The sequence below is a fragment of the Onychostruthus taczanowskii genome, unplaced genomic scaffold, assembly GCF_017590055.1.
Source record: "Onychostruthus taczanowskii isolate IOZ18803 unplaced genomic scaffold, ASM1759005v1 scaffold53, whole genome shotgun sequence".
Classification (NCBI taxonomy): Eukaryota; Metazoa; Chordata; class Aves; order Passeriformes; family Passeridae; genus Onychostruthus; species Onychostruthus taczanowskii.
In genome coordinates this window covers 3815516-3842452 of record NW_024502902.1, presented here as the reverse complement: position 1 = coordinate 3842452, position 26937 = coordinate 3815516, and the positions used below count along the sequence as shown (strand labels likewise).

General features: G+C 50.8%; 3 protein-coding genes across 7 annotated transcripts; all 3 read right to left on the bottom strand.

Annotated features, from left to right (window-relative positions):
* Positions 1-239: 239 nt before the first annotated feature.
* TXN2 (thioredoxin 2) lies at positions 240-7632 on the bottom strand. Of its 4 annotated transcripts, none has more exons than XM_041416603.1 (4): positions 7507-7632; positions 6823-7007; positions 5698-5821; positions 240-991 (listed from the first exon to the last, which is right to left on the bottom strand). In XM_041416603.1, the coding sequence occupies exons 2-4, from the start codon at positions 7005-7007 to the stop codon at positions 875-877; spliced, it is 426 nt and encodes a 141-aa protein (XP_041272537.1). In that variant the 5' UTR covers positions 7507-7632; the 3' UTR covers positions 240-874. The 4 variants fall into 4 exon arrangements, with proteins under 4 accessions (XP_041272537.1, XP_041272539.1, XP_041272538.1 ...); XM_041416605.1 differs by having other exon boundaries at positions 7537-7587; XM_041416604.1 differs by lacking the exon at positions 7507-7632 and adding an exon at positions 7352-7490.
* Positions 7633-8561: 929 nt separating this feature from the next.
* Positions 8562-17393, bottom strand: FOXRED2 (FAD dependent oxidoreductase domain containing 2). Its single transcript, XM_041416909.1, has 9 exons — positions 17266-17393; positions 16238-16783; positions 14558-14809; positions 13813-14082; positions 12944-13110; positions 12120-12285; positions 11377-11618; positions 10376-10546; positions 8562-9611 (listed from the first exon to the last, which is right to left on the bottom strand). Exons 2-9 carry the CDS (start codon positions 16759-16761, stop codon positions 9346-9348), a joined length of 2058 nt encoding a protein of 685 aa, XP_041272843.1. The 5' UTR covers positions 16762-16783; positions 17266-17393; the 3' UTR covers positions 8562-9345.
* A 157-nt stretch (positions 17394-17550) lies between these two features.
* On the bottom strand, positions 17551-24938 carry EIF3D (eukaryotic translation initiation factor 3 subunit D). 2 transcript variants are annotated; one of them, XM_041416854.1, is made up of 15 exons: positions 24823-24938; positions 24397-24531; positions 24145-24190; positions 23659-23792; positions 23473-23561; positions 22936-23008; positions 22685-22797; positions 22344-22476; positions 21637-21784; positions 21268-21398; positions 20737-20822; positions 20356-20485; positions 19735-19877; positions 18678-18958; positions 17551-17706 (listed from the first exon to the last, which is right to left on the bottom strand). In XM_041416854.1, the coding sequence occupies exons 2-15, from the start codon at positions 24517-24519 to the stop codon at positions 17693-17695; spliced, it is 1644 nt and encodes a 547-aa protein (XP_041272788.1). In that variant the 5' UTR covers positions 24520-24531; positions 24823-24938; the 3' UTR covers positions 17551-17692. The 2 variants fall into 2 exon arrangements, with proteins under 2 accessions (XP_041272788.1, XP_041272787.1); XM_041416853.1 differs by having other exon boundaries at positions 22685-22800; positions 24823-24937.
* Between the last annotated feature and the right edge of the window lie 1999 nt (positions 24939-26937).

The following is a 26937-nucleotide window of genomic DNA, read 5'->3' as shown; positions in this document are numbered from 1 at the left end:
TGTGCAGTGAGCCACTGTTCATCTGTGCCTGAGAGGTGAGTCTTCCCTCTGGCCCCCTGGAACCAGCAGCACACAAAGGGGTCCTACAGGCAGCACTGAAAGCCCCATGGAAGGAATCCCCTCTTTTGTTTTCAGCACATTACCTTTTAGTAGGGATCAAGTCATAACCTGCACTTCCCCAACCCATCATTAGAAACTGTGCTGCTGATACTCCCAACTCACCTCTCTGGAAAGACAGATTTGTGAAAATCAAGTTTTATTCTCCTGCCTAGACAGCAGTGACTGATAAAAGTTCTCTACTGCTGCAGACATACAAAAGGAGATCTATAAAATACTTCTCCCTATTTTCTCTTATTAAATTATGATAGGAGCCCATGGATTTGTGGAGGAGTTGTACCTGTCCCATCAACACAAGGACAGAGGAAGAAAGAGACAGGTTTCACAGACAAGACAGAGGCATTCTCAGCTTTAAACGAACCCACCCAGGGCAGGTATGTACCATCATCTGTAGGGAGCAGCTGTCCTCTGCTCTGGGCTATCAGATGTGAGGCAAAGACAAAAACATTCCTCCTGTTAGCAGCAGCAGCTCTGCATGTCAGCTCTTGGCTGATAAACACAGGCTCCTCATTCCAGCCACATTCCCTGTTTTGAGAATAAGCAGCCCTGCTCCTCAACGCTCTTTGCAACTACTGCTGCTCATGAGAAGGGGGAGAAGGAGGGAAGGGTTACAACATTTTCCATCTCCTAAAAACACCAAAACAGAAGAAACCCCCGGGTTGTACAGGGCAGGCAATTGACTTGCCCTGAGCTCTCCCAGGCAAGGAATGCACAACATGGATGTGTCCAGAGGCAGAGGTACAGCCACCATTTTACTTCAGGCTCCAATGAGTTTCTTGAGGAACGCCTCCAGCTGATCCTCGTCCTTTATGCCCACAAATTTATCCACGACGTCTCCGTTCTTCATAGCCAGCACAGTTGGCACTGCTGACACCTGGTTCAAGAGAAACAGGGAGACAGGTGAGCAAAGCCTGCAGGAAGCCACCTGTACCCATCTCCCAATGGAAGTGTAAGGAAGCAGGTACAAGGGAGCTGAGCGTGCACTGCTCTAGAGTAAGATGTTCACTCACAAAACAGGCCAGCTGAGCTCTGCGTTCCCCCTCTCTGCACTGACTTATACCACTCTATTTGAGATAAGGCTGAGCTGCTTTTTGAGTTTAAATAAGACCCAAATTTTTAAAGACAAAACCACAGCTGATACAAAAGCCATCTCCAGTACAAATGCTTCTCCTTCCCTTTTGTCCTATCATAAATGAACACACCTAGGACACATCTCAGACATAATGAGCTTTGGACATTTTATGGCCAGGGTAGCATCAGACTGGACCCGTGTTCTTCTCCAGACAGGACTGGAGCTCTGATCCTAACCCGCCCCACCACTGCACAGGCAGATTTCCTGCTCATACAATGGCAATGAAAATCCCCTCCAAGCCTTCTTCCTTTCCCCACTTCTGTTTTCCGTTATTTATCTGGTCACAAACCAGTGGTTATTCAGTGCAGATCCCTGATGATTAGGTAAGAAGTGAAAAGACCAGAGTTAGCAGGCAGCTGTACTGTTCTGGGCGCTGCTTTTTTAGCTCAGAACAAAGTTTGCTGGGAATTATCCAAGAGAACAGTGTTGGAAATTACAACACTCCCCAGGGACTTGCTGGTTGACTAGTGACAGCAGAAACCCCAGGGACATGACTGAAAGAAGGAACAACCAGAGCTTGGAGAACTGCAGCAATGGAAGATCTGATCACATTTCTGACCCCGCAGCTTATCTCTGCAAAGTCTTCCCCCCAAAATACATCCTGTCCTTATCTTGCCCGCTGACTCTCCCGTGTGCACTGCCAGCCCCGCTGCCAACAAAGATCTGTAAATCCCTCTGGAAACCCATCAGAGGGCTGGCTTTTCTCCCAGTGGGAGCCTGAGATGAAAGGGACATGCTGTCTTCCCTTCCCACCCGGTCCCAGCCAGGCAGTCCAGTGTGGCTCCCCACAGTGTTCTTCAGGGCTTGTGCCGTCTCAACTGAAGGGATGGGAGCGTCGGGGCTGCTCAATGCACAATCTTCAGCTCCTCCTAGTGACTGCAGGGAGCAGATCCAGAGGGCCGGGGCCCCAGCACCGGCGATGGTGCCAATACATTCCCTTGCGATTTTAGGAGAGGGAAAGGATGTGTTGCACTCAACTGCTCTGTCCCTGAGTAGGCAAACCTCCACTGAGCCTCCCTCTGGTTTGCACAGTGGGTTAATATCGAGCAGAGTTGCTCCAGTCCCATCCAAAAAAACAAGAGCTGGCTGCTATTAGGGCTGGGGTGAGGAACAGGCAACTCTTGGAAGCTCTGTGGAGAAGCAGTCAACACCACATTGCCAGGCCCTGCAGGCTGACCAGCGCATCCCTGAGTTTCACATGGCCTTGACTCCTCTGTCTCTTTCCCTCTTTGTGCAAGTGAGCAAATCCAAAGAAAGAGTGGAAGGTCTGGGGCTGGTGCTACAGAGCCAGATGAGAACTGGGAGCACAGAGCAACTTTCCTCTGCTCAGAAAACACAATGTTTTTGTCAGCTTCCTTCCTGCCAGCTGCAGCAAGGGCAGCCTGTTAATGGAGCACATACTTTGCTTTGCTGGTTGAGAAGCAAATATCATGGGAATTTCTAGAATGCAAAGTTGAGGGCACTTTTTCTTTTTTTGGGTCCCATCTGCACTGAACTTAAACAAACTTTACTCCTCCCTGAAGAGCACTTCTACAGAAAAAAATCAGTTTGCTTTTGATTAGTGTTGACCACACAGATAAATAAACAAACATGGCCATCCAGGTTATTCCTGGCAACACCCATACCAAGGGAATTCTCTTCCATCTGAAACTTTTACACAAGCTCAGATGCCACACAACAGAGCAGGGAGAAGGATTTCGCCCAGGCCTCTGAGTGAGGAGGTAACAGCATGGAGCTCCATTGATGAATGACCACCTCTGTACCCAGCAGCTCTCCTGAGCTGCCCACCCACTGTGGCCAGAGAAGGGGCTGCCCTTTCCTGGTCACCACACACAGAGGCAACTGGCTAAGGCAAGAGATGAATCTAAAGAATTTTAAGAGACTGCAGATAAACAAAAGTATTTCTTCTCCCTTTCTGCTCTTGAGGTGAGAGGTCAGGAGTGGCTGGAGCAGTGGAGAAAGGCCACAAGCAGAGATGAAAGGTATTATATAAAATGGGGAGTCCCCAGAGAAAACACTTTTGTGTTGGGCATAACAGGACAGGGAAGGGCACGGGGGACATTCCTAGTTGCAGGAAATGCATCCGTGCTTTGTGCTAAGCTGGGATGGCTAAGAGCCAAGGGCTTGTACAAAGGAATGTGCCAGCATTCCTCAGCTCTTCCAGGGGATCTCCCCTCCCGCTACCTCCCCCTGCACCAAGGAGGCTGCTGAAGAGGACATTGTGCAAGCAGGCAGCAAGCTGGGGGCTGCGTGTGTGCGTGGGCAGGGGAATAAACATGGATGGAGTGAGACTTCCTGGCAGCTAGTGAAGGAGTTGTGGGGGTGGCATGGACAATGAAAACCCCTAAACAAAGACTTCCTCAGCATGCAGACATCTGATCCCCTAAAGAATGGCTTTAAAACAAATGTTTTCTGATCCCCTCTAAACACCACCTGTGGTCTTCCTGATTTGTCACAAACACTCTCTTTGGTCCCTCTTTGATCTCAACTTGGTGCCTTCCCATCTGCCCTTACATTTCTCCTTACATGGCAACTTCCCAGAAGATGAAGCAAAACTAAGCACATGCTCAGCACATGAACAAAACTTCTGCCTCAGAAAGGATGCTCCAACCTACGAAGGTCTGAGCAGAAAATTCTCCTATCCCCCTACCTGTCTATGGTACTTGCAGGCTAAGGACAGTGTTTTAGCCACGGGGATAACGGCCAAGACAAGACACACACGCATCACTCCAAAAGTGGAGGAGGGCCTCTTGCAAAACAAAAACTTCATCATGTTTGTACATAAGGTTCCTGAATGAACTGTCAGAAGCTGACCCTTCACTGCAGCCTCAGTCCTTCCTGCACACAAACACACACAGCAGGCAGGGCTCCCTCAGCACCCGTGGGGAGAAGACATGCAGCACGTCATCAAACCTGCACAACTTGGGACTTTCAGCCTCTTTTCACAGACCTTTCTCTGCATGCACACACCCTGCTTGTCATTTTCCACTCATCTGAGATTATCCTCTGCTAATCCCAGCTCATTCTATCTACTGGAAGGCTTGCAACAATACGTGAGTTGAGCTAATAATCTATATTCTCTTCTCCTCAGTGTGGCTGCTACCGGGACTTTCCCTGCATCTGTTAGGATTTACACACTTTTAGACCATCACTAAAACCACCTCATCCTCTTCAGTTCTCACCAGCACCCTCTGAGCTATGCAGCCTTTTGGGCTTGCAGCAGCCAGCCCTGCTCAGGAGCCAGCAGCCATATTCCTTGGCCTGGGGTGTATCTGCCAGCACACCTCCACCCTGGAGAGCACCAGAGGCTCTCATGCTGAGCTTGTGGGAGCTGCAAGTCATGACTGTGGCCACCAGCTGTGTGGGCATGCCACCACAGCACAGACAGAAAGGTCTCCCTGAGGAAAGAGTGGGAGGGAACAAGCTGTTTCCACTTCCATCTCCTTCTGGCTCAGCAGGGTGCAGGAATGGCATCTTCTCCATGCTCAACAAGATGACAGCTTGCTCAGGAGATGGTTCACACTTTTCAGGGCAGCTTGAGGAGCTTGCTGTGCTAGTTGTCACCCTGGGAGCAGGGCTTCATCTGCAGAGGGGGAGCAGATCCACCTACATGATACCCAAGTGAAAACGAAGCATGTTTTCCCCCAGTAAAACATAACAACAGGATGCCCCAACTCCATGGCAGAGTGGTTGTTTGCAAGGAGAGACAACAGAGGCAAGCATGGCCCTCAGAGGGGCTTTTGTGTTTCTTAAACTACCTAACCACTGACAGAGGGGACAAATAAATGAATCATGTCAACTAAAGCCATGGCCTTCTCCAGTCATTCCGCTCCTTCCTGGGAGAAAGGCAGCACAGCACAGGGAACACACCCAGCAGTAATGTCACACACTACTGTAAGCACCAAGGTCCTTCCCTTTCAAGAGCAGGATATATGCTCCTGTTGTTTTTTTTCTGACCTGGCTTCTACCTGTCCAAACAAAACTCACTGTGTCTCCTTGTGCTGCAACTTAAGGATGGGAACATTATGACCCAGCTTGAGATCCTGAACAAGGAAGGGAAATAGAGGACAGGTTGGTTGCCCAAAGAGCCACGTTCAGGAGCATGGCAGAGTGGGGCTTGTGACTTCATGATCCTGCACCTGAGCAGCCCGAGGTGGCAGCAAAATGCCATGTGTATTCCAGGCTCTTCGAGGCCAGGGAAGTCTTCACACTGACAGACACCTGCAAGGCCTAGAGACACCTCCCTGCAGAATTAGAGGTGGGGATGCTGGGCATGAGCAGCAGAGCTGGAGCAGAGCCAAGCAGCAAAATCCATCTACTGACAAGTGACTCAATGGATCAGGAACCTGTAGGCTCTGGGCTTCCCCTCCCCTCCAATGCACTCCTCTGCCCAGGGAGGCACCTTTGCACTGCCAGCCAAAGAAAGTCTGTACTCTTCCACCTCCTACCTCGTACTCGATAGCAAGGTCAGTGTGATCGTCAATGTCCACCTTGGCCATCAGCACCTTCCCCTCCTGCTTGGCCACCAGCTTCTCTAACCTGGGGCCTAGGATCTTGCAGGGACCACACCACCTGATGGAGCAGGAAAAGAGAGGGCACATTAGGAGAGGCAGGTGCAGCCATGGAAAGCATGCTGGTACAGCAGTGCCTTTACCACCACTGCTGTTCTTCCACTCAAGAGCCAGCCTGGAAATGCAATTCCTGAACCACGGCTTAGAAAAAAACACTTTTCTCACAAAGTCGCTGTCAAAGGTTAAGGAAGCTCTGCATCCAGTTTCAGACTTCAATTAATTGTCCTCCCCTCCCTGGATGATCCCAACTAATGCTCACTTTGGTTTGTCAGTTGGTTTATTTAGAGCAGACTTTTTTTGGCTGTTTCGTGTTCTGTTTGCCCCAAAATCAGCTGTAACAGGCTCACATAACAGTAACTGGAGGACTATGAAAATATATGAAAATCCCAAAGATAATCAGTATTTTTAATAGAGCAGATAGCATCTAGGAATATTTTTACTGGCAGATGGATGACAGCACTTTTATTGATGATGATTGATGTCACATGGCTGTTATTAACACATAAAGACATTTGCTACAAAGAGCCTCAAAACCACGCGGCTTTAAGAAACACAGAATGATACACCATAACAATGGTGAGGCACAGCAAGTGCAGAGCTCTCCATGGCTGTTAACTAACTTTCATGTTTCTAAGAGGACGTTGCATCCATGAAGCCAAACAGGGCAGATATCAAAGCTTTTTCCTGAGGCATCTTTTGTAGGATGATGCAACACTGGGGCTGGGGTGACACCTGAGCACCTGGAAGGTGCAGCTATGCCACCCTGGGAAATGCCTTCCTGGCACTCGTGTTTGATGCTGCTGCACGGTGTAGCTGTGAGAGGAATCTTCATGTATTAAGCCTGATAGCCAGAAGCATCTTTCAACAGCAGACTCCACAGCTTAGGAAGCCCTCAGGCATGCTTCTCCATGGTGAGCCCGGAGTGCCACTACATCAGGAAAGCACTACACACCTGCACGGGTGGTGGTGCAGAGGGGTGCAAGAGCCATGAGTGGAACTTACTGCGCGTGGAAGTCCACCACAACGGGCTTGGGGCTGTTCACCACTCGGTCCTGGAAGTCGCTGCCATCCTGCACGTTGAAAGTGCTCCTGCGGCCAGCAGAGGTGCCAAAGGCCCTGCCGTGGGGTGCCAGGGACCCCCGCGTGGGGAGCGACAGCAGCCGCTGGAGCACCAGCCTCTGGGCCATCTGTGGGGAGAGTGGCTGGTGAGGAGGGTGTACCCCATGGCTGGTGCCACTGCAGCAGCGCCACGACCCGAGTCCCCTCGGCAGGACAGCCCCCGCAGGTGTCCGGGAGAGAAGCTTATGGGCTATGACGTGGGATTGCTTCCCGCCCCCGTGCCCAGCCCCTGCCCGCTCTGCAGCTCCAGCCCAACGGGCACGGGCCGCCCAGCTGCACCCCGCCTCCTCCCCGTTTCCACGGAGGCAGCTCCAGGCACAGGCTCCCCGTTTCCCTCAGCCCAGCAGAGCAGAGCTGCCCCCACCGCCCGCTCCTCGGCACCCACAGGGCAGAGCCAGGCCCGCTGCGATACCGCGGGGCTCCTTCAGCTCGTGTCCCAACATGTGGCACGGGGCCCCCGGCCCCAACCCTGTGGGGGAAAACAACCCCAGACGCCGGCGCCCCGTTGCTCCCCGAGCCCGAGGGCAGGGCCGGGAGGGCCCCGCTCCCCCCGCGGCCCGCCCGCACCTTCCCGGCGCGGAGGTGACCCGCACACACCGAGCTCCCGCCCGCCTGCGCCGATTGGCCGCCGCCGCCGGAAGGCTGCGACCAACGGGCCCGCCGCCTGCCAGCCGATTGGCAGCCGCCCGAAGGGCTGGGCACCTCTCATTGGCTGCCGTGCCTGTCCTTTGGGCCGCTTCGCCCCGCCCCCGGAGGGACAGTGGGATGTGTCACGTGGGGCGAACCCTGGCTGCTGATTGGCGGCGGAGCCCTCCAGTGGGCGCAGCGGGCACAGCACGAGCTGTGGCGCGCCCTCCGCACGTGGCGCGGCCCCGGCGCCGCTCCCGGTGCCGGTTCCTGTCCCTGTCCCGGTGCCTCCGGCTGGCGGCTCTCTTCAGCGTGAGGCTAGGCAAAGGGCTGCGAGCTTCACCTGCTTTAAGCCTTCCTGGAGCGCACAGCTCTACAGTCCCCCAGACAGAAATGAACTCCGTTCCACAGCGCCCACCGGGGCAGGGCACCGGGAACAACCTGCACCCCTGCACTTAGGGCGACCACAGACCAGCGCGGCCCATGCCACCCTCTCCAGCTGCACGTGAACAGGCACTATCTGCCAGCAGCAGCATTGCTTGCATAGCCCAGCATTCTCAAAGACAGCAAGAACTCCTCTGTCACTTCCTTGATCTCGTCTGCTTCCCTGCCTCTCCAAGGAACTGGTGTTTTAGGGAAACAACAGCTGAATTCAAAGGATTGGGAGAGCTTTAGGTACATGTAAGATACAGGCCCCCCCCTCAGTTTGGGACCAATAGTGTGCATTTTTCAAGAAGCTAGAGAGTTGGAAAACGTGTGGAGATAAAAGCCTGTTCCCTGTCACCCCTCCACTATTTCCTAGAAATCACAGGGACATCATGAGGTCAAGTCAAAACTGCTCTTGCTTTGCAACTCCAGACCCATGGAAGGAGTCCACAGGGATGTGACAGGCAAGCATACATGGCTGACAAGGGGAGCAGTCAAGTGCAGGCAACCTCCCTGTCAGTCCCTCTAGGATCTCAAGGTGACTGGAGGGGAATAAAACAGAGAAAGCATTTTAGCAACATCAAACTTTCTTGATGGGACATAGTGCAAATAGGAGAAATATTGGTCATGCTTTATAAAAGACGGGCTAACCCTCCAGGCTGCTTAGTGTGGAAGAAGAAAAACATGAGGACAGCAGATCCAAACTCCAAGTCTCTGTGTCCCAGGCATTCCAAGCAAGCTACTCATCTCTCTTGGAGGAAGGAGTCCCTTGTAGTGTTCTCTGGGAAATTATAAATTATCTAACCTATACAGGAACTAAAAAAATCATCTTTCCCCACTCAAGCTATACAATTGTCCTAACTCAAATGCAGGAAAAATACCAGGAAGTTTGCCTGGAGTATCACTTCAGGATTCAATGCAGAAACAAATCTTCAAGTATACACAGCGTACGGTATCCAGGGACCAGAGAGCCACAGGCTGTGAGCAGTCACCTCTGAAGGGGGACGTGACATCTGAAGTTTCCCAGGCATTCCTGCGCTCCCTTCTGTGGCTTCTGTACGTCACTGCAGACACTGGTCAGGGAGATGAACACCAACACCATCTTCAGGCAACTCTGAACTCTGCAAGGACAACATGGGAACCTCAGCATCACTGGGTTTTGGTCCCTCAGTCCTTCAGAGTATGCTGGTCCTCTTTGTAACAGCAAGATCCGAGCAGGTCTTTGGCAACTCACAATCAGCGGGAGACATGGGAATGGAAAAGGGACACCGGGAAGGGCAGAATCCTGCTGTGGATCTCTGTTACAGTACTGTCACAAGAGCACCTATGGATTTCAGTGCGGAGCAAGAAAGGTTAAAGCTCATCCTTGGCATTAACAAGATGCTGCAGAGGACGGACCGGTATCCCATGATCTCTCATCAACTGCTGCTGTGACCCATCGTGGCTGTCAGGGGGTCTGCCAGACGAGAAGTCCGTGTGAGCGTAATCCTGGAGCAGCCCAGCCTGTACCGCGTGCTGCCGGAGCTCCTGGCTCCCCACCAGTCCCTGCATCCGAACGTACCCCTGCTGGCAGGAGGGAGGCAGCTTCTGATGGGTGAAGGCAAACAGGAAACAGGACTCTGCAGGGGAAAGGATCAAAAATTAGAGTCAGCAGAGATACCCTGTAGGGAAATACTCCCATAAACTACCAGGGACCTGTTCAAAACAAAAGGCAGAGAGGATGAGGGAAGATGGCTGGAGTTTCCCACCCGGTACCCTTCCCTGGGTGGCAGCACAGTAATTGATGTAATTCTGCAGAGCTCAGGAGATGCAGAGGGATCCCCAGTCTGCACACTGAGAGAAAAAGGAGCTGGATTTGAGCTTGCATCCATCTGGCATCTTCTTTGTGCTATAAGATGGCTTCCCTATGTGTGCCACATGGACTTCCTGCAGGAGGGCCCCACACCAGTCTTAAGACCAAGAAGGGAAGCAGCAGAGGCTCTTCACCTCTCACATCACAGCACTCCCATTTCCCACAGGAAAGCAATCCAATCAGCAGTACATGAGATCTAGTACACAATGGCACAAAGAAATGTTCAGATAATGAAGAAGAAAGGAAAGCTGCAGCAGGATTGAACCCAACCTTATATGCCTGTCTCTAAATCCTGGCATGCCTGGGCCAGTCTTCTTCTAATGGTGAACAAGAGCAAGGACTCTTTGGGAACATACACACAGAGCAGCACTTTGTACCATCTGGTGAGTGCATTGAGAAGGTGTGACTGACAGTGAGACAAGCAGCTCACCACAGGGAGATCTCAGCTGTCTGCAGAAGAGATCACTCCTGTCACTTGCTCCTCACATTGCTCCTCCTCTTCCTGCCACTGTGACCCTGTGCACAAATTACCTGCAAAGAAATTGCGCAGGTCGGTGCTGAGGCAGTTCTCCAAAAACCGCCTCAGCGGCAGGATGTGAGCATTTGGGGCTGTCCAGTCTGTCAGAAAGTCCTCCACAATGTGATGGATGGCATTTGGCAGGGGCAGAGGCCAGTCTGGGGGACGGAGTCTCATCTCACGCTCTGCCAAGAGAACATTAAGGGAGTCTCTTAGAAACAAAATGGCATTAAAAAGAGCTTGGGGAGTGGAAAGCAGCTGTGACAGCTGTTTCTGCTTTTGTCCTGACCTTTTAATCCATTACTTTCATTTGCAATCCCTTCTGCTAGCTCTGTCCTCAACAGCCCTGCACAGCTGCCCTCTGTCCCTGCCTGTAGCATTCCTGTCATTTCACTCCTGTTCCCCCTGGGCAGGGACTGCCAGATGGGCTACATTTGGTTTAATGCTGCTACCCATCATGCTTATTTCTGAGAAAGCAAGCTGGACCCTGACCCTAGGTTTCTGGAGATGAAGATTTCAACACACTCATTTCCCAAGGAAGTCTACTCTAAGCCTGTTTGCTGCTGGATAGAACACTTCTCTTCAAATCCTTGCCTTTGGCTGCCTCTAGGTCTGTGTGACCTCTCAGACCAGGGCCTGCCAGAGAGCAGCTTTCTCTTGGCAGCAAGATGGCCAAACAACAACATCCTCATCTGTCAGGTTCTGCAAAATTCACACAGGGTGCCAGCCAAAGGGAAGAACTGTTCCTCTTTTTGGGCATGGGGAAATTTCCAGCACGCCTGTTTGTTCCTATTTTCAAATGTGAGGTCTCTGGTACAACCCCCCACCCCCTATATCAGTCTTATGGATGGAACTTTCTTGCCAACTCTCAGCTTCCTTTTCAGCTCATACAGTAGTGGGAAGTGTCTCACAGGAAGGGGGAATAGTGCTTTCAGGTACCACCCCCACTCTGGCTCTGATTTATCTTTATCCCTCTTTGTTTTGGTTTTGTCACATAATTAGCAGGAAAGCTTACCTGTTGGGAGGTGTTTGTAATAGTAAATAACAGGGTGTAAAAAGTTGGACTGCCAGGCGTGCTGTGCCTCTCCCACAGCCCGGTTGTAGTAGAAGACATCCTTGTCAGCCCCAGAGAAATTCCTCCCATACTCCATGATGATGACAAAGAGCCCATTGCAAGCCTTTCTTCCTGTCTGCATTTCGAGCTCGGCCAGGACTCCAATAGGGTACTCTTCCAGGTATTCAAATGCTGTGGCATTCCTGTGAATTGAAAACACACCATTGGAATTTTCCACCAGAGAAAGCCAGCTGGGATCCAACCCACTCTCAGCCAGTCAAGGCTAAAGACAAAAAGTCATCAGATAGTAATTTTGTTTCGTCATTACAAATCTGAGCTGGACTTGAAGCAGAGCTTATAAAGGCTGCAGATACTGTTACAAGACACCATTGTTTTCCTGCATTATGGGATTCTCTCCACAGTTTCACTGCTCAACAAAGTTTTCGCCTGGGGTCAGTAAAAGAGTGCTACACCTCTGAGCCTAGAGGGAAGGTCTGGATCATTTCAGCTTTTTAAGGGGGAGAAACAGTCTGCACAATTGGGCACCAGCAGTAACTTGCAGCAGGTTTAGGGTAGCTGCCTATGTGATAGTAACATCCTTAGGCAGGAACAGCACAACTGGTGTGGTGGCAACACGGGAGGCAATGGTAAAGAAACAGAAATGAAATTACGGAGCGCAGTGCTGGGAATAATTACTCACTCACTCTCTCAGCAGTATGATGTCAGCCAGGACACTGAACATCTGGTAGAGGCCTGAGGCCTCATTCACCCTCTTGATGATGGAATTGGTCAGCTGTGTAATAGGGTAGACTGTGGATGGCCAGGGGACACCATGGTGACGATTTTCCAATAGGCGATGGACTGCCCGAGCTAAGACACGGAGAGAAACAAAGACAGCTTATTTAACAACGCAAGCTTGTGCTGTAAGAAATCCAATCTCAGCGCTGCAGCAGGACTCAATAAACAACCTTTACAACTCCTCCGTGCTCAGGATCTCCCACCCCAATCGCTGGTAACTGCAGTGGAGATGCCCTCAGAAAGCTGATGTGATGCTAAGTGGTGGGGGAAGGAGCAGGGGGGTCCTTGGGGATATTTCATTACTTCTCAGCAGTCCTTTAATGATAAGGATGGGCACACACACATAAAGAAGGAAATTCTCTCTACTACCCACAGCTGCTGGGTTTTAACTCCACAGCACAGACCTCTGACCCACAGCCTGTCACGAGGCAGAACAGGCAGAACAGAACGTCTGGCACGAAGAAATCCATTGTGTTACAAAAGTAACAGACAACGGGCAAGAGAGACACAAGACAAAACAAACACAGACAACTAAAACCTTCATATATGACCCCAAGTCACTTCTCCTCCACTTCAGATGATGCAGCTGCAGCAGCTTGACTGTGTTTTGTCCTTTTTATTGCCAGAACAAGACTAAGGGCAATCTCTTTCCAGTGGTAAGCTATGGATTGTTCCTTTGAAGGAAGGAACAACTCCCACCTCTGCCCTTTCTGTACGCCCCAGTACTCACTTGTATACCGGAATCCATGGATAAAGCCCCCAGCAGATTTCCTGAAGTCAACTGAATGGCTAGCAGTGCCAAGAACAAAGAGCCCCTGAGTACCTCTAGACTCGTAGCTGGGTTTGATTTGAGGATACTTCTTAATATTCCCTTTTCCTGGCATCATTCTCAGGGATCTGATATGCAAAAGAGAAGAGCAGGCTATCAGGAAGGACAGGAGTAGAAAGATAAAAAGGGTTTCTGACACACATTATTTTGCAGCCACTGCAAGATTCTGCTTCACACCCCTGCTGCCTTCAGTGGTGTTTACTACTAAAATGAGGATCTTCGGAGGATAAAGGTGTTCATCTCAAGATAGCCCTGGACAAGATCTAATTCTCAGCTGAGCCACTTACAATGAATTTTGGAAGACAGTGAAGTTAGCAGTATAATTTTCAGCTGCAGGATGTACCAAGGTGGAATGAAGGTTGCATCCTCAGGGAATTTTTTTTCCCCAGACAAAACTTCTTTGTAGTGATCTGCACCTTTATCATCTTCATTTCAGAAAAATACCCCTCAAACATTGCTAACCTTGTCCATGTGATCTGGCAGGTCAGGATGTTAAGTTCTAAAGGTACAAGCTTTTCTGTGTCACTCAGGTCTCATTGCTCCCATCTGCACAGCCTTAAAGCCTGTTGGTCAGAGGGCAGTGACACACATTCCCTCTGGGACACAGCCTTACCTGCAGGATAAACAAAGGACTGTGCAGCACCAAGCAGCTCAGAGCACAAGGAGGACCAAACAATGCTGCCAGGAGAAAACCTGCTCTTCCCTTTCCTCCCTACTCAGGCCCTTCAGCCTAAATACCTTTTCTCACGGAGATCCTGGTTCTCCCTCACCTATTATAGATAGAGAAGTCAAACTTCCAGCCCAGGCAGCGGATGACACGGTCATAAGGTGCACGGGTGGCAAAATTGTCCAGTTCATCCTGAGGGAGGGTGATGGAGTCGATGCCTGCGCTGATGTTCCTGTTCTCCAAGTAGAACCGCAGTGTGATGTGCAGCTTTCCCTTTTTGTCCTTAATGATAGCCAGATCTTCCAGGTCACCCTCCAGAAGCCCATCCAGAGATTTCAGCTGGTAGGTGTCCAGCAGGCCATTGTTAATTGCTCTATGGAAAATACAAGAATGTAAAGAAGGGATGATCTGTCTCAGCTGTTGAAAATGGAATAATTTATCAGGCATTCCAACTTCTCTTCAGTGTAAGGGTTACCTCAGAGCCTCAGGGCTCACAGGAACAGCACAGGGAAGACAGCCTTGCTGTCCTTGCAGGATGTAGCCAATCTCCTAACTTTCCTCTGTGACTGGAAGCAAGGGAATAACTTGAGAGCCAGTACATTTTAAAGATTACAGTTTCCAAGTGGACACATTTCTATTTCACACGGATCCTAAAAAGCTCTCACCAAGCCCATGTTCAGCAACTGCAACCTGGATTGCTTTTAAACCAAGGACCTATGGAAGGCCCCATATTTCCCCCGTGGTCCCCATGACGACAGCACCAGTCCAGCCTGTTGCCTGGGAAAGAGGTGAGTCTCCTTATTTATACTCCAGCTGAGTTAGAAACAGGAATAGGAGTGGCTCCTTACCTCAGATCCCCGACGTAGTGGGTGGCCCAAGAGAGGCGCACGCGGGAGCGGCTCACCATGTGGATGAAATTCGTGACACCCAGGATGTTCTCCGCCGTCTCGAAGGCCGAGTTCCCTCGGCCCAAGATCAACACGGTTTGGCCAGTGAAGTCCTCTGGGTTGACGGACACAGTCTCGTAACCCTCAACATACTCTGAGCCAGGAAAGTTTACCACATTGGGGACCCACGTCCCAGCAGCAACCAACAAACAGCTGCAAGAACAGGGATAGCACACGGAAATGAAGGAATTTCAGGAAAGGGGCTCCATCTCCTCATTCCTTCCTCCTCCCACTGTGGAAGGTGGCTGCAATGTGACCCCCACCGTGACACTGGACCAGCTGCTCAAAAGAAACACCTCTACCTAGCTTAACTAATGACCTGCTCCTCTCTTCCCTATCCTCAGTACAACTAGGAACGCTGTTATATATAGCAATAGTCAGTGTGGGTGCTGTATATATGCATCTCCCTCGCCTGTTCATGAATACAACTTCTACTCATATGAACTCACTGACAGTATCACAGGTTGATTACATGTTGCATAAAAATGACTTTGATTTAAAATTTGAGTTGACATTTGGCAGAGCAGAAGTCATTTTTAAGACAGACAGGAAATAGTTTCGATATTTTGAGATGTAACTGCCAGTCATAAAAACACGTTAGCAACATCGCTAATTGTTAACACCAAAAATAACTACAGTGATCTTTTTATATCACTCTGTAAGAGCTTTTATTTGAATCTGGAGGAAGTTTTTGTGACTTAGATGGAAGCACCAGGCGGCTGAGGCAAGCAGCACTGCCTGCTGTCCCAGCCTTGCTTACACAGCGTCCCGAGAGCAACTCGGTACGTGGGTGTCCGGGATTGCCTTCTGTCCCCTCGGAGCCTGCCAGCAGCACACCGGCAAGTGACAGCCAGCACGACCTGCTGTCGTAGAGCTGAGGCTCTCAGGAGAGGTGAGAAATATACTCCGTATGTTCACTCCAGTAACTTCGAGGTTTTTTAGGAATGGAGCTCAGTGGCGTTACGGGATACACACACGTAAATAGGACGAGAGGAAGGGGAATTCAGCAATCAGCAGCCCTGAGGGTTATTTCTCAGTCTTTGCCCCTCCCACAAAAAAATCCCCACTTTCCTCTGCTTTCCCCTCACCGCCCCCACTCCGTGTTCCAGGTCTTTGCCAATCAAGGACTTCACTTGTCTGGGACACACCCCTGAGCACATGCGGAAAAACGGGAGCAAGATGTCACTGCACTGACTCAATCCAGTTTGTAATAAAGGCAGTGCTGGCTGTGAGTACAACTGAGTTACTTTTTTCACAGACAGCAATTATCTAGTGATAAAACAAAAGTGACTTCAAACACACTTATCAAGGACAGACGCTGCAGTGACGGCCACGGCAGCCAATTTGTGTCTGCCCTCCCAACCTCCTCAGCTGCCCAAAGCAAAACACTGCCTGTGAAAGGCAATGCCTTCCCAGGAGCAGTTATTCCACCCATCCACCCGCCAATGCCTAAAAATTTTTTTCCGCCCCTGATGGTGATTAAGGCTCTAAGAGGCTGTGAAATCTCCATCCTCGGAGATACTCATGCCTGAACAGGGCAAAGCTCTGGGCTGCATGTCAAGCCCCAGGTTTGCCCATTACCTGCACTTGTAGTTCTTCCTGTCCTGGTCGGTCAGGAGAAAATAATGGCCGTTCCAGGCCCGCTCATTCTTCTCCAATGTCACGTGGATGATGGCTGTGTTGTACTGAACCTGCAGCTTCAGCAGGGAAGCAAAGTCCTCCAGGTAACGCACCATCGTGTCAGCGTTGGGGAAGAAGTCGCGAGAGTAGCGTCGGAAAAGCAGCCGCGGGTCATGGCTGAGGAGCGAATTCCAGTCGTGGCGGAGGTTGAACTCGCTGTTGGACTTGCCCGTGTACTGCTTGTTGATGCTGATGAGTTTGCGGTGCCGAGGGTAGAGCGCGAAGAAGCTGCCGGGAGCATGGCTGCGCTCAAAGACGATGTAGTCGCGGCCGGCTCGCTGGAGGAAATAGGCTGCCTGCAAGCCCGCGGGGCCGGCCCCGATGACGCAGTAGTCGTGGTAGAGGAACGTGGCACCACTCACCGCGCACAGGCCGCTGGCGTACAGGGCCAGCCTCAGGAGCGTCCCGCAGACCGCCGGGGCCATGGCGGGGCTGCCGCAGCCGGCCCTGAAGGGAAGAGGACCGGGAAGCGTCACGTCAGGGGCTGCAGCCTCCCCACAGGAGACTACCCGACCCCACCAGTGCTCAGCCAACGCCGCCCAGAGGCGGCCGCCATGACGCCCCCACACAGGGTGGGGTGTTGGGGTGGGGCCCTGCTCCCTGCCAGCCAATAGCAGCACGGGTCCCGGGCCTTCCAGCCAATGGGTGCACAGGGGCCCCCGCCACACCACACAGGTGGCAAGGTGGGGCAGCACCTGTGGACTGCTGATGCAGTGGCGAGCGCCTCTGCGCCCCACCAGCCAATGGGGACGGGCGGCGCAAGCCCCCCAGCCAATGGGAGATGGGGTGCCCAGCGCTGCCCTCGCTCCCCCGCCAATACGGTCCCGGCCCTGATGCCCCCGCCCCCGCCAAACGACGCACGAGGCGCAGCGCACGTGACGCGCGGGGCCGCCGCCACGCGCCCGGACCCGTCCCGCCCGGGGCCGCACCTGCACCATGGAGCTCCCGCCGCTCCGCTCCGCTCCTCCCGCTCCGCTCCCTCCTCCTTCCCGCGCCGCCCGGGCAGGGCACGGCGCTGCCTCCCGCCCGCTGCGGGGGCGAGCGAGGGGGGCGGCGCGCTCCCCGCGTCACGTGACGCCGCCACCGCCGCCGGCACCATGGCGGCGCGCGCACCACGTGTCCGGGGGCGGGCGGCGCTTAAAGGGGCAGCGCGGGACGGAGCCGCGACCGCGGGGGCGCCTGAAGCACGCACACACACACACAAACAGCGCCCGCACTCGGCAAAATCAACTTTATTCCGCTTTCCCCCCGTTTATGATCGATGTGCAGCACAGCCGGGGCAAAGGTACAGCCACAGCCCAGCCCCGGGACCGGAGCTGCCCGGGAACTGCAGCCCCTCGGTGCTGGTTGCAGGGTTCAGCTCTCTTCCTCTGAAAAAGCAGAGAAACAGAAATTAAGTGAATGCAGCTGGGAGAAGAAAACCCCAAAATTAAACTCTCGCTGGCAAGGAAATGCCACAAGGAACATAAGAAACCAAGGCTGCCACTTTGGGAAATTTATCCCACCTCCTACTGTCTCCTTGCCTCTGTCCAGATTCCCAACAAACCTGCCCATCAGCCAAGACCACTTGTCATACACAATTTACATTCCTGAACAAATTACGCAGCAACCCAACTAACATTTCCCTTATGAAATCCAGAGCAGCCAGGCTAAGCTTACAGCCTAAAAATAACCTGGGAGATATTTTTCCTATCACAGAAGCAAGAGCTCTAGGATAAATGGTTTCCCTCTGTCAGTAGAGCACACAGATCTCACATCAGAGATGGTTTTAGGCAGCAAAGGGAAGGCAGCACTTGTCCACTGGGCACCAGTGGACTGATCCTCCACAACTCACATCCAGACCAGGCAGTGACTGCTCAGCTTCAAGAGTCACTTCAGAAAAACCTTCACCACGTTCCCTCAATTGCGCTTTAATGTCACCTTATAGTCACTGCCATTTCTAAAACTGCAGTCAAAAAATATCCCAGTACCAACAGAAACTAGCACCCACCCACTCCTGCAGACCTTGGGGCCGCTGAATGGAGGGCTTCTCGGCAGGCTTCGTTCTGCCTGGATCTGGGATCTCCCCCCAAACCCTGCTAAAATCAGTCCCCATCAAGTGTCTGTACAGAGGCACAACATCTGCATTTCCAACCCTGCGGTGTTTTTCTTCCAGCTGAGCACTCCCAGTGTCACCCACACCTTTTCAACAGAGTCCCATCCTTGGGACCACACATTCTCCAGCCTTGTTCCTCTCCTGCCGTTGCTGACCTTTTAGCTCTGGTCCTCATCATACATCACCCCTTTTCATCCAGGCTAGTACATCACTTAAAACCATAAAGCACCCAAGTATGCTACAAACCTTCCTCTTCCTCTTCTTCCTCCTCATCCTCCTCATCTTCATCAGAGCTGAAGGTGCCATCAGGCAAACTGTAGATGCGGATCACCTGTTTGTTGGGGTCCTTGAGGATGAGGTACTTCCCCTCATCCAGCTTCATGCAGATGTCAATGACGCATCGCAGGATGCCCCAGGCGTTCTCTATGCTCAGGTTAATCTGGCTGGCAAATTCATTCGGCTTGAACTGCTGTGTGCCCAGGATCACGTGGCGGGCAGAATCCTTCACGTGGTAACGGGATACGTACCTAGGGGGGCAAGAAGAAACCAGAGGGGTATCAGGAGATTATGCAGACAGCAGAACACCAGCAAGAAAAGCAGCGTGATCGTCTTATTTTTGTTTTCTGGGCTGAAAAATCCTAATACTCCAACACTGAAAGCTAAGAGGATTTCCTGGCTACAAACTGTCAATCTGAAATGCACCTGGAAATCCCCAAATCGGATGGAGAGGTACAAAATATAAAGAAGAATTAGCCCCACAGATAAAATTAAGAAATAGCGCGATTAGCTGGGAGTTTGGAATGAAAAAGATGGAAAAGAATCAATTCTGTGACTGTGGATGGAACTGAGGCTTGCAGAACCAGTAGAATTCATTTAGCAAAAAGCCTCTTGTTCACTCCTACAGTACTCAACTGATTTTAAGCTGACAGTTTAAAAAACGCTGTGGCTGTATCTCCCCCCACCACCTAATTTCTCAGTAACAGGGCACTGAGGATCTCAATCAGACTCCTGCCAATGCCCACAGTCACTGTATTTATTTCCCCTGTTGGTGACCACAGCAAAGAGGCTGAGAGCCCACACAGGCCACCTGTCCCTCGTGTGTGGGGTCAGCCATAGCTGGATGCTGAGGGGAAGCAGCTTACACCAAGGCTGGTGCACTCCCCACAAGCTTTCCCTTCTCAGCCACTCAAACACTGGGTGATTTTAGGATTACTCGTTCTGTAAATGCTTCACTCAGCCATACACCAAGTTTAATAATGGAAAATGCACCTTGGAGACAATGGGTGTGAACCACCCCCCTTACCCGAGTTTAAGGTACTCTGATCCAGCCAGCAGTGCACAGCATGTCCAGCGGGCCAGTTTGTAGCTGTTGTTCTTCAGCTCCGTGGCAATGACAGCTCCTCTCTGAGAGTCCAGCTTCTGGCGCCAGTCTACCCCATTGCAATACTGAGAGGAGAATCAGAACCAGGGTCAGCCTGACAAGCTAGCAGCAGCCATCTCTTCAGCCATCTTCACACAGATGGGAAACTGTCTACCCTACGGAACCACGCGAGGGAGTGTGAACTGCAGCCTGCAGAGAAAGCTCTTGCACCAGGAAGGGAGAAATGCAAACAGCTGGGATTGCTCAACATTTGTGGCACTGGTTAGAAGGGGTAGTTAGTGAGGAAAGAATTCTAAAGAGAACCATAATAACACACTGGCTCCTGTGCTGAACACCTAGGGAGACAAGAGGGCTCAAGCCAGCTACCTCACATTTAGGGGAGAATCTCAACAGCATTGCTTGTCCACCACAGTTATACTCCTTAGTGGAATGTAACAGCGGGGGGACACCGCCAGATGTTTGTCTCATCTTCCCTGCTGTACCTGGCATGTCAGGCAGCAGTGAAGCAGTTAGAGCTAGCTTGGGGATCCTGTTCTTCCTCACCCTGGAATCCCACTCGTTCAGTGTTTTGATGTTGATGAATGACACTTCTCCATTAGCTCCTGTCATTACTCCATCATGCTCACAGCGGACAATGAGATCTATATCATCTCCCAGCTTCCACCTTCGGTACCTGCCAATAAACAATCCAGCTGGTTATTTCTGACCTTTATTCAAACCTTTATATTCAGACATTTGTTCTCTTCCAGATGCACATAAGCATTCAGCAAAATCCTTTCCTCCTCTACCTTTTCACTGCGAGGTCATCCATGAATCCCTCTCAAGTAAAGCTGCTATCAATAACACTTCCAACCTGTTTTGCCTCTGTATCACACTGACATCCTGCCCCCTTGCCAAACCTGGGCATCAGAAATATCAACTTACCTGTATGCAACAGAGGCTACTTCATTTTTATCCATGTCATCCTCCACAAAGGGGTTTGGGTTGGGAAACTTGTACTTCTCCTTTCCCTGCAGATGAAAACAGAGCATGTTAAGAGACAGCTTTCCTCTATTGAAAAAATAATCTTTTACAGCAACAGTAGCTGATTTCCCTTATGTAGAGAAACACCAAAACATTAAGACAGCTGATGAAAGCCTCATGCCCACATTAGTCACAGCACTATAAGCAGTACTTGTACTGCCACTTAGGCTTCATTAAGTGTACTGAGAAGCCTGTCTACATCATCAGCAGGAGTAGGATGACTTCTCTTTGAAATCAAGGTGAAAACCTTTCTACAACAAAGTAACACTGCTCACTAGAAATAATCCCACCTCTTTCAAAACAGAAAGACCACTAGTATAACAAAACTGTCAATGAAAATGCTTCTGTGTTGTATTAAAGCAGCCTTAATCAAGTCTCTTCTTGACACTCTCTGGAACACCGACCCCACTACTCATCACTGTTCCACCTTACCATCCTCAGACACTGCTGGGAGAAGTTATGATTGATGTAAGTAGCTTCCATGGCCAGGTTGCGTGGAGAATTAAAGGAGTTGCCCTCTTCCTGTGGTGGTTCATTGGCTGTTTCACTCACTGTCAGGAGGTCTGGGAAGAAAACCAGATCCTAGTGGTTAGTTATACTTGGGTGAGTAACTACATCAGCTTTAGTGAGTTTCTAGCCCCACAGCAGAGCAGATCAATACTGAAGTTCCCCACACAGCTATCATATGTACTGCAGTAATAAGCTTGTTCGGGGGGCTCAGTGTGGACACCCAAATAAGCATGAAGAAAATTAGACCCTATAGCTGCTGCAACAGAAATTCCTTCCAGGACTTTTCCTCACCAAAATCTGAGTTGTCCCTCTTGTCAAAGAAAAGCTTGGATCCAACTCTCTGGACAATGATGTCCCAGGAATAGACAGAACGAGTGCAGCTCATCAGTGTGGCCAGGATTGCATCTGTGGCAAACACATTCCCTTGTGTCTTGGCCAGCTGTGAATACAGGAGGAGGAGAAAACTGTTTCAGCATTAAGAACAGATACCCATTCCCCAGGCAGGATGAGAAGTCCTAGCAAACCAGATCACTGATCTCTTCTACAATTCTGACTCAGAAAGCTGAACTGGTGAGTACCATGTCGACTGCCAGCAAAGTGTAAGGTACTACCCAGGAATCCTGGCCCACCCTCACCCACACAAGGGGAAAATAATAAACTACTACAAGATGTTAATTCTGTTGGAAAATGCACAATTTCTTACTGCAAATCTGGACACACGAGAGAAATGTCTGAGCCTTCCTCACCTCCAAAAGCAAGGCCCAAGGATCAGGTCTGTGATGTAAGTTTTCTTTGGAATATAGCTCAAGTACTGGTCTGCTTGCTCTTCCAGAATTTTAACTTTTCCTTGGCCAGTGTTCCTAACCCTGCACTAATCTATCTCTGCCTTCCACCTAAGAACTGGTAGCACCAAATGCTTCTTGGTGTTGCCCTTTGGTCTGACGGTGACAGCTGTCTCCAACAACAGCACACACCGAGTTTCACAAACTGGTGGATACCTTTCGGATAACTGGGTCATCCGTAGTGGTGACGGTATGGAAGATGCGCTTAATGCTCCTCAGGAGCTTCTCGTTCCTTGTTGTAATGCGGTCAAAGGCTTTGTCATAGTACTCTAGGGCTCCACAGCACTCTCTGCAAAGATAAGAGGACCATCTGGATACCCCTGTTACAGATAACACCACCCGTGAACCACACAGGGCCTGCTGGGAATTCCATTACCTCCCCTTGGTTTTGGTACTTCAGTGAGAACATTGGGACCAGGCAGGAGACCCCTGAGCTCCCGCTTTCCAAAAATCTGGTCACTTCAAGGAGCAAGCAGAGGGCTGTCTTAGGAACTCACATGTCCTGTGGCTCTGACACCTCCAGATAGCGCATTTTCATCAGCCGAGGGAAATCCATCTCCTCCTTCACCTCCCAATCGCTGCGAACTTCAACAGAGGAGTCACGAGGTTTCTGCTGTGCGACCAGAGGTGGGACAGGCAGAGAGAGAAATGGAGACACATCAGGATTTGTGCAAGAGGAGCTGCCCTGTGAGTGCAGCCAGAGAAACCTAACCATCAGAGGGGGCACAATGCCCATCAGTTTGTCTACCTGTGATTTCTGGTCCCACTTCTGCCTCACTCCAAACTGCTTCTGAAACTTCTTTTGTAGGCGCAAACGATCTCTAGAATGACAAATGTGAGAAAAGCCGTGATTCCTATATGCCACAACTACTCCTCCACTTCCAAACTACTAGCAGAGGAGCAGTGCTCTCAGACACCGAGCTGCTGTAACATTTGTTGAGCCATCTGTTGATCAAGACACCCGAGGCATTAAAGTCTGTTCTTTGCTCTGAGCAGCTCTTTATATAGTTTTACCTGACGACTGAAATGCAGTTTTCAGAAAGGATATTCTCTCTTTAGAATGCCACCATTACTTTCTAAACACAACTAAAAAATTCTCCTAGCCATTTGAAATCCATGCTTTTAAGTCCTACTGACACCAGAAGCACACTGGACTCAAAACATCCAGAAATTCTTTGCTGACTGTTTGCTCCAGCAGATTCTGTTACTGTAAGTTTGCAAATTCATCAGCAGTATGTTCACACACTCCAACCCGAGCTCGGTACGATCGTCTCTGCAGCCTCACCTCTCCTTCTGCTTGGCACTCTTTGGCAGCGTCTGCATGCTGAACTGCAGCATGTTCCGACGGTCCTTGTCTCTCCGAAGGTTCCTCTGCAGAAACGACGGAAAGAAAAAGGAAGGCATTTCAATTGGGAAGAATCCCGTGCTGCCGAAGCTCCCGTCTGAGCTCCGATGTGTCTCCGATGACACGGGCAAACCTCATGCGGTTCCTCTGGTACGCCGTTTTCTGCGTCCGGGCCGTGTCCACCAGCTGGAAGCTGGTCTCATCCTCCTCATGGAAATAGGCGTATTGGCTTCCGCCGCCGAACTGGGACGAGTACTTGTCTGGAAACAAACAAAGCATCTCAGCACCAACGTCCTAAATAAAAACCCAGCTCCTAAGTCCGATATCTAAATTGGGATGCCTGCCTTACACCTGCATGTCTACTTCCCCTCCACACCTCCCTTATGAGCCCAGGCAGTACGGCAGTACAAACACCCAGAGTAAGCCCCAAGGACAGGGAGAGCCCCACAGAGCTCTCCCAAGGGCAAAGCACGCTTCCTAAAGTAAGCTGCCTGTCTTGCTGAGGTGTGCAGGTAATTACAGGGTGGGTGTGAGACATGAAAGCAGGAACGACGCTTGGAAGGAAACTTTGCACAAAATCAACCCCAGGAACAGCCAGCAGACTGCACGTACTTGTGTATCTTTTATCCTGGTACGTGGCTCCTGTCCAGTCGGCCACCTAAAAACGAGCACAAACAGTCAAAAGTAAGTATTAACACAACATATGCTCCAGGTCTAATCCTTCTGACCCCCACCTCTGCCTGCCAGCCCAGCTAGGTGTTCACAGTGTGCCAGGACGCACTGCCAAGGGTGCCAGAGGAGCAGCCAGGGTAACCGAAGCGAACACGGGAGGCAGCGAGCAGGGGCCCAGCACGGCACAGGTACCTTGCCCAGGCGGTCTCCTTTGCTGAAGGGCTGGTACGGCATGTCCTTGAACTGCTCGGGCACAGCACACGGGCCCCAGCCGGAGGGGTTGTCCTGGATCACGGGTGCCACAAACTTCGCCATTTTTTTGATTTTCTAGAGGTGAAAAAGTGAAAAAAACTCTCAAATCCTCAGCTGCCGCACACGTGCGGCACCGAGACCTGAGGCCTTGCTTCGGCACAAGCCACCGCGAAAGGAACCTCCGCCAAGCAGGCCCGGGAGGAAGGAAGGGTCCCGGTGGGCGCTGCGCGTGCCGGGGAGGGGCGGGGACGCGGCCCCACCGGAACCGGCGGGAGCGGCGGGGCGGGGCCGGGGGGTCTCGGTACACGCCGGAGGCGTCGGCGCGGCAGGCGAGCGGCTTCGGTGCGACCTCAGCGCCTCCCTCACCTGCGCGGCCCCGGCGCGGCCCCGATGGCGGCGGATCCGGCGGCGGATCCGGGAGCGGCTCCGGCGGCGGCGGGCGGGGAAAGGGCCGCGCGCAGCCCCGGCGCGCCCTTGGCGTCAGCGCCGCGCGACGGCAGCGCCCTGTCGTAAAAGCAGAAAACCGCCAACCCCCCGGAAAAGCGAGCAACGAGCGCGGCTGCCGTAAAGCGGCAGCGTTGTCGCAAAATGTCAACTATTAAAAAATGTTCTTAAGGGAAGATGTTCTTTGATGTTTGATCTTTGTGTGCTTTCAACTCTGATCAACAAGAAAAGAGGTTTATTCTGTGAAACAGGAGCTAGCAAACAAGCTCCAAGTGATGTTCAGGTGTTAGAAAGACAAATTACTTGTCAGTAGAACTGCCTTGTTAGGGTTTAGGGATCAATGTTTTTCAGTGACCTCAGGGGAGGTTAACAAAGCTTGGGAAGGTGGATGTACCACAGACAGTGGACACAAAGGATGCAGAATTTACAAGGCACAAAGACACTTGGCAGAGCCCCCAAGGTAAGGAAGAAACGAATAAAGACAGCTCAGCAAGTGTGCTGGATCAGCTGCAAGGGAGGAAAAGGCAATTCTGGCAGGGGAGATCATGGCCACTGACACGAGAAACCACCGAGTCGAAAGGAGAGAGAGACTAAGCATGCAGACTAATTAGCATGAGCAGGGAGAGGTTCGTTAACCAATAGAAGACAGAATACTAATTAAAAAGATATTTACGTAACTTGCAGCCAAGGGTCACTAATGCCTTTGTTTGCCAAAATATATAAAGAGTGAAAAGTTTTGGTAGTTGTTGTGCTGGCTTTGTGGATTTGCCATCCAGTACCTCTTTCTATGCAGAACTGTAAATAAATTAAATACTTGGATTATATGTGGGGATTGGCCTCTTGCAGAGTGGGTGAAAGAACCTAGTTGTTGTCTTGGACAACACTGTCATTTACTGAAATTTCATTCCTGTTTAATCGCCACTTAATAGAGAAAAAAAATGTGGAAGGAGAGTGATGTTAAGGATAGTGTAAATTTGCCCTGTTGATTAAAATGCTTGAGTTTGGCTTTGAAGTGTAAAAGCTGGGGGTGACGTGTGACAAAACCCATTCACTTTGTACCCAGATGTCACAAAGAGGAAGAAAACTTGGTTCTCTGTGTGTGCCGAAGGCTCAGCAGAGCACAGCAGCTCAGACAATGGTGAGGTCAGAAACAGCTCCAGTGCTAATGATGGCTAAACTTCCTGGAACTGTGGAACTTCTCTTGGCAGAGGTATTCAGCCCTGTGGTGGGGAAATGCCTATTGGGAATGGTTTTGGTGTCAATGATTGCCTTTTTTTTTCCTTTAGAAAAACTTGAGTTCAACTTAATTTACAAATCATGTATTGGAAGAATATTGATCCTCAGCTTAGTCAAATACAGATTTCAGCTATTAATGTGCAGTTCCAGTTTAATCTGGTAAAGTTTGCTGTACATACATGTGATGGTGTTACTGTGAGGTCTGGTGGGTAAATTCCTGTTTTCCCAGATAAAAATTGAGATAGAAGTTGAGAGATGACTTGGATAGAGAACAGACTTACAGGACTCTGGACAAGAAATATGTCAATAAAGTCACATGCTAGGACAGGCAACATGACTTAATGCTGTGCCTCTTCATTTTCTCACACACAGAGCTTCCTAAAATAAAAATGTATTCCAAACTCTGCAATGATGCTGTGGAAAACGAGGTACTTTTCAGGCTGTAGTTGTATGATCATTCAACCAACCTTTTGTTTTTAGAGGGTGTTACAAAAACCACTCGACTTTGGGAGTTAAAGATGCGCGAAGCATGGGAATTGCAGTTGCCCTTGCTGTGTTCACAGTGTGATATTTCAGCTTTCCCATTGTCCCTGATGGCTTCCCTGGACCTGCTGGAAGGCAGACCTAGGGCTGGAAGTTGGATTCAGCCCTACAGCCTCTCTAGGAGACCATGAGCCAGTGATTTAATACAGCAGTGCCTCAGGTCCCTGACTCTGTAATTGGGTTAGTATTTCTTCTCAGGGAATGAGGGCAATAAATCATTAAATCCCAAATGTTCTCATGCCAGAGTGATTGAAATTT

Coding starts and splice junctions, on each gene's coding strand:
- EIF3D (XM_041416853.1), bottom strand. CDS start 24,519: ATGGCGAAGTTTGTGGCACCCGTGATCCAGGACAACCCCTCCGGCTGG. Junction 20,486..20,736: donor GTAGCCTCTGTTGCATACAG/GTAAGTTGATAT, acceptor GTTTATTGGCAG/GTACCGAAGGTGGAAGCTGG. Junction 19,878..20,355: donor TGAACGAGTGGGATTCCAGG/GTGAGGAAGAAC, acceptor TTCTCCTCTCAG/TATTGCAATGGGGTAGACTG.
- TXN2 (XM_041416603.1), bottom strand. CDS start 7,007: ATGGCCCAGAGGCTGGTGCTCCAGCGGCTGCTGTCGCTCCCCACGCGG. Junction 5,822..6,822: donor GTGGTGGACTTCCACGCGCA/GTAAGTTCCACT, acceptor CTGCTCCATCAG/GTGGTGTGGTCCCTGCAAGA. Junction 992..5,697: donor ACCTTGCTATCGAGTACGAG/GTAGGAGGTGGA, acceptor CTCTTGAACCAG/GTGTCAGCAGTGCCAACTGT.
- FOXRED2 (XM_041416909.1), bottom strand. CDS start 16,761: ATGGCCCCGGCGGTCTGCGGGACGCTCCTGAGGCTGGCCCTGTACGCC. Junction 14,083..14,557: donor CACTACGTCGGGGATCTGAG/GTAAGGAGCCAC, acceptor TATTTTCCATAG/AGCAATTAACAATGGCCTGC. Junction 12,286..12,943: donor CCATGGATTCCGGTATACAA/GTGAGTACTGGG, acceptor TCCGTGTCTTAG/CTCGGGCAGTCCATCGCCTA.